General features: G+C 41.7%; 1 protein-coding gene across 1 annotated transcript in view; it reads right to left on the bottom strand.

Moving 5' to 3' along the window:
* Positions 1-6,977: 6,977 nt before the first annotated feature.
* The window catches only part of LOC124803413 (facilitated trehalose transporter Tret1-like), a 47,803-nt gene continuing 42,534 nt past the window's right edge, over positions 6,978-12,246 (bottom strand). The window contains exon 5 of the mRNA XM_047264598.1: positions 6,978-7,522. Within this exon, the coding sequence (XP_047120554.1) occupies positions 7,022-7,522 (501 nt within the window). The 3' untranslated portion in view covers positions 6,978-7,021. The remainder of the gene's footprint in view (positions 7,523-12,246) is intronic.

Genomic DNA, 12,246 nt, shown 5'->3' with positions numbered 1-12,246 from the left:
GCGATCAAATGTTTTCGGTTCCTATTGGAGAGGCACGTCCTTTCGTCTACTAATCGCACGGTTTTGCTGTGCGGTCGCAAAACACTGACACTAAACTTATTACAGTGAACAGAGACGTCAATGAATGAACGGACAGATCGTAACTTTGCGAAAATAAAGAATGTAAAATTATCACTCGAGTGAGGACTCGAACCAAGGACCTCTCGTTCCGCAGCTGCTCACGCTAACCACGAGACCACGGCGCTCTTCAGCTTATCTTGTCCTTGATGTTGCCTATCTTGCACATGGACTACTCAGTTTGTATATTTTGTTTATTTTTTTATAGTTCCACACAACTTCTTCCGGTTTTCTCGATTGATCTGTGTTTAGTTTTTCAAGGCCTATCCACTGTGTCAATTTATAACTAAATCTGAGGGGGGTGCGATGGAGAGGTTCCCTTGTAAGACACTCGTACAGTCGAGTCAACTAAGAAAATGCCTGACACCTGTCAGCGCTTTCGACAGCGTTCAACGTCGACGCGGCAACGGCTAAAGTCGGAAACAGCAGCCGTCTGTAGAGCTGTGAAGAGGCCCTGCCGCACAGACGTTTACAAGATCTCCGCTCTCAGAGTACAGACCCTGTTCGGGACCCTGTATCGTAATTTGGATTCTGTACTTATACATTTGTATAAAATGTTCGAATGTGAAAGTGCAATGTCGGGAGAGAGAGAGAAAGAGAGAGAGAGAGAGAGAGAGAGGGGAAGTGTTAGGGGTATAGGTGCGGATACTGATAATTTCTACCTTTATGTGTTCCTACTTCAGTGTATTGGTTGTTTTTTTCTCCGCATCTAACTATCTTCCCGCAAACACATCACGCAAATTACTACCTGATTTTATACAGCGTGTACCGTCATAACTGCACTGTGAAGAGACAACGCAGGTCAGTATAGGCTGTCCATTTTGCGTCCACATGTCTACATTTCAATATATGACCAGCTGTCCAGGCAAAATATATATTGATTGATTGCTTGAGCCGCACGTACTTGGAGCTACTAACTAACGTAAAAACATACTGCTAGTAACAGTTGAAATTACTAACCTGTAAATGAAGTAATACTGATGTAATTTTGTTTAGCACATTGTCCTCAGTCATCAAAAGAAGTGTGCTTCTAACAGCCTATATACAGGACACATATGTTGATAGGACTCATTCTGAGGCATCAAGGGATCATCAATTAAGTATGGGAGGAGTGTGGAGGGTGAAAATCGTAAAGTTAGACCAAGAGATGAATACAGTAAGCGTGTTGAAATGGATGTGGGTTGCGTTCTCACGGAGATGAGGACACCTGCACAGGATACTGTAGTGTGGAGAGCTGCATCAAACCAGTCTCCGGAATGAGCACCTCGACAACAACATGTATATGAAGACAAAGACAGAAATTAATAAATGAGTACGACTATGCTGAATATTTTATTATTGCCAGTTATTAAAAATTGGATCATTTATTGTCAGTGAAGCGCTTTTGACATACTATCAGCAGGAATTAGTATAGCGGGAGTAGTATTCGTTACCAGTCGGAAGGATCGACAGCAAACCAACACCGACAACGACAATTCAGGTACACACACCGACGTCACAAGCTGGAGATGAAGAGACAGAGAAAGTATACGAGGATATTGAAAGGGTAATACAGTACGTAAAGGGAGATAAAAATCTAATAGTCATGGGGGACTGCAATGCAGTTGTAGGGAAACGAGTAGAAGAAACGGTTGCAGGAGAATACGGTCTTGGAGCAAGGAATGAGAGAGGAGAAAGAGTAATTGAGTTGTGTGATAAATTTCAGTTAATAATAGCGAATACTTCTTTCAAGAATCATAAGAGGAGGAGGTACACTTGGAAATGGCTGGGTGATACGGGAAGATTTCATCACGGTCAGACAGAGATTCTGAAATCAGATACTGGAGTGTAAGGCGTACGCAGGAGCAGATATAGACCACAATGTAGTAATGATTTACAGTAGGCTGAAGTTTAAGATATCAGTCAGGCAGAATCAGCACGCAAAGATGTGGGATACGAAAGTACTAAGGAATGACGAGATACACTTGAGCTTGTCTAAGGCTATAGATACAGCAATAAGGAGTAACTCAGCACACAGTACAGTTGAAAGGGAGTGGTCATCTCTAAAATGGGTAATCATAGAAGTTGGGAAGGAAAACATAGGTACAAAGAGGGTAACTGCGATGTAACCATGGGTAACAGAAGAAATACTTCAGTTAATCGATGAAAGGAGGAAGTACAAAAATGTTCCGGGAAAGTCAGGAATCAATGAAATAAATAGGAAGAGCAGGGAAGCTAAGACGAAATTGCTGCATGAAAAATGTGAAGAAATCGAAAAAGAAATCATTGTCGGAAGGACTGACTCAGTATATAGGAAAGTCAAAACAACAATAGGTGAAATTAAAAGCAAGGGTGGTAACATTAAGATTGCAACAGGAATTCCACTGTTAAATGCAGAGGAGAGAGCGGGTCGGTGGGCTACGATTGCCTGATGTGATAGACGAAGAAACCGGTGTCGATTTAGAAGAGATAGGGGCTGCAGTATTAAAATCAGAATTTAAAAGAGTTTTGGAAGAGTTACGATAGAATAAAGCAGACGGGATGGATAGCATTCTATCAGAATTTCTGAAATCATTGTGAGAAATGGCACCAAAACGACTATTCAAGTTGGTGCGTAGAATGTATGAGTCTAGCGACATACCATCTGACTTTCGGAAAAGTATCAACCGCACAATTCCGAAGACAGCAAGAGCTGACAAGTGCGAGCACAATCAGATTAACAGGTCATGCATCTAAGTTGCTTAAAAATATAATGTACAGAAGAATGGAAAAGAAAATTGAGGATGTGTGAGATGACGTTCAGCTTTAGGAAACGTAAAGGGACGAGAGGGGCAATTCTGATGTTGCAGTTGATAATGGAGGCAAGACTATAGAAAAATCAAGACATGTTCATAGGATATGTCGACGTAGAAAACGCTTTCGGAAATGTGAAATGACTCAAGTTATTCGAAATTCTGAGAAAAAGAGGGGTAAGCTACAGCGAGAGACGGGTAATATACAATACGTACAAAAGCCAAGAGGGATTAATAAGAGTGTACGGCCAAGAATGAAGTGCTCGGATTAAAAAGGATGTAAGACAGGGCTGTAGTCTTTCGCCTCTACTGTTCAATTTGTACATCAAAGAAATAAAAGAATCGTTGAGGAGTGCGATTAAAATTCAAGCTGAAGAGATATCAATGATACTATTCGCTGATGACATTTCTTTCCTGAGTGAAAGTGAAGAAGAATTAAATGATGTGCTGAACGGAATGAACAGTCTAATGAGTACACAGTATGGTTTGAGAGTAAATCGGAGAAAGACGAAGGTAATGAGAATTAGTAGAAATGAGAACAGCGAGAAACTTAAAATCAGGATTGATGGTCACGAAGTCAATGAAGTTAAGGAATTCTGCTACCTAGGCAGTAAAGTAACCAATGACGGACGGAGCAAGGAGGACATCAAAAGCAGACTCGCTATGGCAAAAAAGGCATTTCTGGCCAAGAGAAGTCTACTAATATCAAATACCGGCCTTAATTTGAGGAAGAAATTTCTGAGAATGTACGTCTGGAGTACAGCATTGTATGGTAGTGAAACATGGACTGTGGGAAAACCGGAACAGAAGAGAATCGAAGCATTTGAGATGTGGTGCTATAGACGAATGTTGAAAATTAGGTGGACTGATAAGGTAAGGGATGAGGAGGTTCTGCGCAAAATCGGAGAGGAAAGGAATATGTGGAAAACACTGACAAGGAGAAGGGACATGATGATACGACATCCGTTAAGACATCCGGGAATAACTTCCGTAGTACTAGAGGGAGCTGTAGAGGCCAAAAACTGTCGAGGAAGACAGATATTGGAATACATCCAGCAAATAATTGAGGACGTGAGTTTCAAGTGATCCTCTGAAATGAACAGGTAGGCGCAGGGAAGGAATACGTGTCGGGTCGCATCAAACCAGTCAGAAATTTGAAATTTATGGAAAATTTTTGACCTTAGTGGGATGATAGGTGTTCCCTGCGTGCTTGTACGGTTGCAAGACCTGGACCACGAAAGCCAGTGGCAATGACGCTTTCGAGATGTGGTGTTGGCGGAAGATGTTAAGCGTTCCATGGACAGAAAGAAAAACCATTGCTTCCGTTATAGAAGAAGTTGGCATCACATTATCATCGTTTGTCGGCCAAAGATACTTCAGTTCCTTTGGCACATTCTGAGAAGAGAAGGAGATAATTTAGAAAAGAACATCCTACAAGACAAAATCGAAAGCAGAAGATTACGAGGAAGACCGGTAAGTAGGTTGCTAGTTCAAGCGGAGAAGATTACCGGCCAACCTCTTCAGATTATATTAAGAAGACGTGAAAATCGCTGTGGATGGAGTACAGTTCAACAGCGAGTAACCGACTGATGATGATAATGTCTCTTTGAAATAGAATTTACAGGCAATCTACTTGTATTATTCTGAAATTCTAATCTGAATGCCTGATTCCCTCGTGTAGTGCCCTACCGGCGGATAATTCTTTTCTGTGAAACATCTTGATTGTAATTTCAAAATGACATGCATCAGGAGCTTGTCGGTTAGTAGAGTACGTGAATCTAGTGAAACATTCCAGCGACGTGCAGTTTAGCGTTGTATATGAACCGCAAAGCGATATCGCGTTTTTCACTCGGCAGGCGGTGTCAGAGCCGTTAGAACGCCAGCCGAAGATGAAAAATGCAAATGTGATCCGCTAACGTGGAGATATTTCATGTAAATGACGATGGCGTTGTTTCTGAGAGTGAACTGATGTTTCTACTTTAATGGCGGACGTATAACACCAGCGGTAACCGATGCAGTCGTGTCAACGCAAACAACACGTTTTAAATGTTTGAACGCTGTGTGGGATTGTGTAATGCTGTGGAACAGTTTTACATAACATTCTTCCCTCTAGCTTACTACAAGAAAATAAAACGATGTTTTTCCCCACTAAAAAAACCGCGGACGTGCTTAGTTAGTAACTGCTGTACACCTTAGCTGAAAATTCATGAGTAGCTCGCATCTTTTGTTTCTTAGCTTTCAGTAATGAGTAGCAGTGTATTGCAGTGACTTGTAAAACTCCAGAAAAGGAACACTCAGCACCATGTGACAGCTACTGTGTAATCTGAAAGTGTTCATCGGAGCTGAAAAGGTTTACGAAAGTAACAAAGAATTTTATTCAGATTTGCACATAATATAACACAGGAACAAATTTTCACAAGAAGATAATGATATCAATTATAATTCTACGATATACAGCAAGAAGTCAAGTAGGAAATGCGGTTTCCTCTGAGTGATTAACACATTAACTTGTATGTCACTAGGGGGTACCCCCATATATGACTAGTCACTGGAACTAAAATGCTCGACTTCTGTAGGATGACTGTTCAAATCTCTGTCCGGCCATCCAGATTTGATTTATTCGTGGTTTCCGCAACTCATGTCAGGTAAATGCTGGGATGATTTCTCTGAAGAAAGGATGGCTGATCTCTTTTCTCACATCGACCACAGACCTTGTTCTCAGTCTGCAATGACCTCGTTGTGCACGTGGCTCTAAATCTGAATCTTCCTTCCGATACAATGGCGCACATATGGGTTCTCCATTCCGAGGCTGCACCATCCGGAAACAACGTGCTATAAATACTATATCGATGGATAGATATAGTGGAGATACTCTACGCTTGAAACTTCCTGCCAGATTAAAACTGTGTGATTGATTTTTCTCATTATGGGAATACTGAAGGGCAGTCTATTTTATTTGCTAAAAACCATTCAAAGGCCAAGATCACACAAATTTTTTTTTATTGAAGACAACCGCTTTCAACAGTCTTAGCTGTCATCTTTAGATCTTACACATTTTTTGGTAGTAAACCATGTTCATTTTACGCTGACCTCATGTACTAGATGTCAAGTGGACAAAATCCACCACATTATAAACGTTTGCCGTCGCTAAAATATTTCAGACCACACAACATCTTTTATCAACTAAAACTGAGTGCCGGACATGTACTCGATCTTGGGACCTTTACCTTTCACAGGCAAGTCATGGAGCTACTGAGATATCCCACGACGAATCACAACCCTATCTCGCAGCTTTACTTCCGCCAGCACCTGATCTAGAACCTTCCGAACGTCACAGATGTTCTTCTGCGGCGGCAGTGAGAGCTGGTTGTGTATCGTGCATGGAAAGCTCAGTCAGTAGAGCACTTGATCGTGAAAGGCGAAGGTGCCGGGTTTGAGTCCAGATGGCTCACAGATTTGATTTTCCAGGAAGTTTCAAATCAGCGCGTACTGCCCCGCAGAGTAAAAATACGTTCTGGATACTCTGTACTTCTCAGATTCGCAACAAACGAAGGTCAATGTCGTCCGAAGAAGTCTCGTTGCATCAAGACAGCACATTTCTCCACACAGCAGGAGCAATACTACGCAGTGGATTGTTTCATATTCATCATATAACCCACGCTTAGTGCAGAGAGACTGTCACATTTTTTGTCTGTCGATGACACGCTTCACGGCCCCAAATTCACCACAACGTTATAGATCTGGCATCAGGGGCAACGCAGAACATCATTTCCAGCAGGGACATAGGATGCAACAGATGTGTGGAGAAATGAAACGTTCGTTTATACCCAGTGACTATTGTTTCAAAAGCTATAAGGAAATTATATAAATATAGCCCAAAAACAGGCTGAAGTTCCTGGACAAAGACTTGTAATCTCTGTCAACGAGTTCATTGTCATTCGTTGAACGTGACTGACAATCATCAAAGCTTGTTCTGGACAGAGATCGACACACGCATCTGGGGTACGACGAAGCTGTCCAGTTGACGTATGTAGAGCGTACCGTCCCGGAAATCATCTGCGAGTGGTGCAGTACATTTTTTTTTTTTTTTTTTTTTTACGCGTATGAAGGTTCTGTACCGAACATAATCATAACTACGAGACTGTGTCTACAGTTTCCTTGCCACCTTTGAGATCCCTCAGAATATCCTCCAGCGGTCGTCCTTTCGTCTCGGGCAGCGTTGAAAGCCCGATGATGGAACACGCGAGGCAGATAGCCGCGAAGAACCAGAAGGTGCCGTGGACGCCCATGGCCTCCGACATGAATGGGTAGAGCTTGGTCATGAGCGCCGCTGACCCCCAGATGGCGCTGAAAGCCAGGACGGACGCCACACCTCTGACGCGAGGAGCGACGATCTCCGACAGCAGTATGTACGGCATCGGGCCCAGGCCGAACGCCATCATCAGCAGGTAGACGGAGAGGCACGTGACGGGCAGCCAGCCTATCAGCGAGACGTCTACGTCGGTCTCCGTCCTGAGGTAGAAGTACACGCCCAGCACCGTCACCGAGACCCCGACGCACACGTTGGAAAGTAGCAAGATGACGCGACGTCCCAATCGGTCCATGAGCGGCGCAGATGCAACACCACCAGCCACCTGCCGGGAACACACATATCGCATTCTCAAATAACAGAAGTGACAAAATTCGATGTTTATCGGTAAGAATCAAAGCAAAATGGCATACAGTCCAATACCTCTAGAGAACACTTTTCATAAAAAGGAAAGTGGAGTGTAACATTACTCTTCAGGACAATGACTAGACCATTTTCATTTAATTGAAGGGTGAGGGTTAAGAGGGTGGGTTGGGCGCGGAAGGTGGGGGGGGGGGGGGGGGCAGACGGAGGGTGGTGGCAAATTGTGTCGTTTTTAGATTCACAATTCGTCTTCAAATTTTTGACTTGTGATACGCACAGTTCTGTGAATTTAATCGTTAAATCAGGAATTGAAGGGTGAAATGACTGTTGGAAACTGGAGAAGGGAAGTTTACTCCTTTCAGCTTTCGCATATCCTCACATTTAATCCAGTAAGAAATACATCAACGTAAGTGATATATGAAACATGTAGGCATTTCCAGGCTGGAAACATCCCTCAGGCTGTGGCTAAGCCATGTCTCCGCAGTATCCTTTCTTTCAGGAGTGCTAGTTCTGCAAGGTTCGCAGGAGAGCTTCTGTAAAGTTTGGAAGGTAGGAGAAGAGATACTGGCAGAAGTAAAGCTGTGAGTACCGGCCGTGAGTCGTGCTTCGGTAGCTCGGATGGTAGAGCACTTGCCCGCGAAAGGCAAAGGCCCCTTGTTCGAGTCTCGGTCGGGCACACAGTTTTAATCTGCCAGGAAGTTTCGTGTAGGTATTGTTGAAAAATTTGCTATTCAGATAGAGGCGCTGAACTTTTTAGATAAATAGGATGTAGTTAAAAATTAAGTAGACAGTAAAGAAACATAGCATGTTGGTTTTTCAGACTGACATTGTGTGACAAAGTAAGTTGCACATATCCTGGATGAACACTTCTGAAGAGCTAAATGGAGTTGTGAATTCCGCAGCCACTCCACACAGCAGCTATGCCAGGATTTTCTACTATAACAACACCACAGTAATCTAGATTTGTAAATGCTGAGGTCTGTAATTCTACAACCGTTCGAACATCTCTTTGAACTGCTCTCCGAACAGCTTCTTTATATTTCTGAAACGTTGGAGAGGTGGTAGCTTCCTCTTACACGCTGAAGCTGTGTGATCCGTCCAGTTTTAGGCTTTCGTCCACTACCGTTGTTACTATGGTCTTCAGTCCGAAGACTGATTTGATGCAGCTCTTCACGCTAGTCAGTCCTGTTTAAGCATCTTCATCTCTTCATAACTACAGAACGTACATCCATCTGAACTGTTTACTGTCTCCCTTACAATTTTTACTCCCCATACTTCCCTTCATTACCCGACTGGAAATTCCTTTATTCCTGAAGATTTATTCCACCAACTAATCCACTTTTCTTGACAGGTTGTGCCATTTATTGCACTTCTCCTAGATTCGATTTCGTATCTACTCGTTAGTTATTCAAACTACACATCTATTTTTCAGTATTTTTCTGTATCATCACTTTTCAAAAGCTTCTATTCACTTAAGCCGGCCGTGGTGGTCGAGCGGTTCTAGGCTCTTCAGTCCAGAACCACGCGACTCTACGGTCGCAGGTTCGAATCCTGCCTCGGGCATGGATGTGTGTGATGTTCTTAGGTTAGTTCGGTTAGTTCTAGGGGCCTGATGATCTCAGATGATAAGTCCCATAGTTCTCAGAGCGATTTGAACCATTTTCTATGACTTCTTGTCTGAACTGCTTATCGTTTACGTTTCACTTCCATACAAGGCTAATTCCAGACAAATACCCACAAAAAGTTTCCTAACACTTATATTTATGTTACACGTTGAGGAAACAAACTCCTCTTTTTCAAAAACGCTTTGCTTGCTTATTACCTTTTTTGATTTTGGGCCACAATCATGTAATAATGTTTGAATGAAATTTCCGCAGTTTGAATGTACAACTTCTTTGTGTTATGTTACTATCATGATTTCAACCTTAAGCCATTGTCAAGTACAACACCGATAAAGGTTTTGTGCAAGTGCATATAAAATGAGAAGGACTCTATTTTTATAAATATCCAATCATTATATTAATTGTGCATTTCGTACTTCATATTTCATGCATTATATCTCTTCCATAACATATTGGTTACAACACATGGTATTTTAATGACAGGCTTTAGTAATTTTCTGTACCATATTCATGTATAACACACAGACGCAGTTTATATTAAGATTCGACAGATGGTTGTTCTCTGTCACCGTTATAATTGTTCTGCATTGCACTGGTGTATGGATGTTTCTCATTTAAACCAGTATATGATGTAGGGTAGTCATTTCGGCACGATGTCATACTTTCGTGCTGTAAGCATATTGTTTACACCTTGTATTCACAGATAACACATTCTTCCAAACATGTTCTTACAGATGTACTCACAGATAATACAGTTCTTCCGAAGATGTATGGATTATAGAACATAGACTTACAACCTACAATGTTCGTGTTTCAAATTATGTTCACCTCACATGTAACTAATGTACTGATGTTCATTCTGTGGCTCGATTGTTTTATGTCTGGAAACATACATTCCTGTGGTTTTGAACTAGAATATCAAGTTCAATAGGATCTTGACAATGACTTCGCTTAACAAAGTCTAATTATAGCCAATATGTAAGTAGTATTATTTCGATAATTTTTATTCTGATGTTGAGAGGGCGGACTGATGCTAAATTTTGGCCCTTCCCAATTCGGTGCATTTGTACAAACTTATTCAGCGTTGTACTTAAGAATGAGTTAAGCCTAAATCTTGATAGTAATATGAAATAAGGAAGTTGTATACTCAAATGGCGAAAATTTAATTAAAATAAGCTTTTCTTGCTGTTGCCAGTCTACATTTGACATCCTCCCCACTTCTGCCATCATCAGTTTGCTACACGAATAACAAAACTCATCTACTATTTTCAGTGTCTCATTTCTTAATCTAGTCCCTGCAGCATCACCCGATTTAATTCGATTACTTTTGATTACTCTAGTTTTACTTTTGGTCAGTTATAATCTCATTTCAAGACACTATTTATTCCTTAAAATGCTCTTCCAAGTCCTTTGGCGTGTCATGAGGGAATTGGAATGTCATTGCAAACCGCAAATGTCTCATTTATTCTCCCTGAACCTTAATTGTCCCTCTATATTTCCTGCTGTTTTGCTTTACGGTTTGTTCATTGTAGAGATTGAATTACATTGAGGCTAGACTACAATCCCGTCTCCCCGTTTCTCAACCACTGCTTTCGTCTCATGTCCTTCAACCTTTATAATTATAGTCTGGATTCTATAGAGGAGACCGGGACGGAATGAACTACCGGGGGAGAACGGTCTCTGAGGTCTAATTTCGTCTAGAGCCGCTACAGTACTCTCAGAGTGACAAGTGTTTATCAAACCAATGTCTGTTACGGTTTAGTAAGGTTAGAGCTGTTGTAACGCGCCAGTCACTTAGTCTGCATACAAAAAATGAGCGACCTCGCTGTCTTGTTGTAACTTAAAAGACCATTTCCATTCAAGGTAAATCGGTCATAGTTTTTTCTTCACAATCAACGTTTAGTCCTCCTACATCAGCATGTTCTTATCTATCTTTGTGTACAATGCTGTTCTAAAAGAAGTGTTAACATTTGTTACCGTATATTGTCTCAACAGATTTGCGTTTGGGGACAGTGTGGTGTACTGGTATTGTCTGTTGTGCCCCGGTCGCCTTTTATTCTTCATTTGATGAATTCTACTGCATGTTGTGCCTTTCTCGTCTGTAGATGGTACGTCTTTATTTACGGAAATCGGAGAGATAAAATTGGCCCACGAGAAATATGCGTGCATTAGTAACTCCACTGGGTCAAGCTTCCCTAATTTTAGCCTAGGAAATGTTACTCCAATATCCAGAGCTACACCAGGAAAGAAACGAGTGACAAGAAAGAGAAGTAAAACTGTACCCTTACATCATCTCTCTACATCATTGCGCTACAAGAAGCGGTAAAAAAGTCCTGGGAGCTAAAGAAGCTAGAGTAGAGAAAGATTAGGCTGCTAGCTCGAGAAGAAGAAAGTGAAAGGAAAAGGAAAGGCTCTTCAGTCAAAGAAGAGGACGACGTAAGAAAAAGAAATTGACCCCATACAAAATGAAACATCCGAAGACGACGAAGATGCGGCACATACATATTGCAGGAAATTATATTCCACTTCAGTTGACGGATGGTTCAAATGGTTCAAATGGTTCTAAGCACTATGAGACTTAACATCGGAGGTCATCAGTCCCCTAGAACTTAGAACTCCTTAAATCTAACTAACCTGAGGACATCACAGACATCCATGCCCGAGGCAGGATTCGAACCTGCGACCGTAGTAGTCGCGTGGTTCCAGACTCAAGCGCCTAGAACCGCTCGGCCACCGTGGCCGGCAGCTGACGGATGGATTGCATGTCAGAAGTGCAGGCAGTCTGCTCATAACTCATACACTGGTGTAGATGGTGAGGACATCGAAGCCCAGCTTACATGTAAGATGTAGCATCCAAGAAATTAAAAAAAAAAAAGAAAAATAAAATAAAAGAAAAGAAAAGAAAAGAAACGGGGTTCATTGCACCCTGTGTACTGGGGGGAATGGACTTAAAAACACTTTCTCAGTTTATTGCTGTAACAAACCAAGTATGTTAGTTTATGTTATTAACTTTCAGATAAAAGGTTCCAAATTATTCTAAAAAAAAATTCATTATTGAGCCCTT

Source organism: Schistocerca piceifrons, chromosome 6 (genome assembly GCF_021461385.2).
Source record: "Schistocerca piceifrons isolate TAMUIC-IGC-003096 chromosome 6, iqSchPice1.1, whole genome shotgun sequence".
Lineage (NCBI taxonomy): Eukaryota > Metazoa > Arthropoda > Insecta > Orthoptera > Acrididae > Schistocerca > Schistocerca piceifrons.
This window is presented reverse-complemented; position numbering and strand designations above follow the sequence as displayed.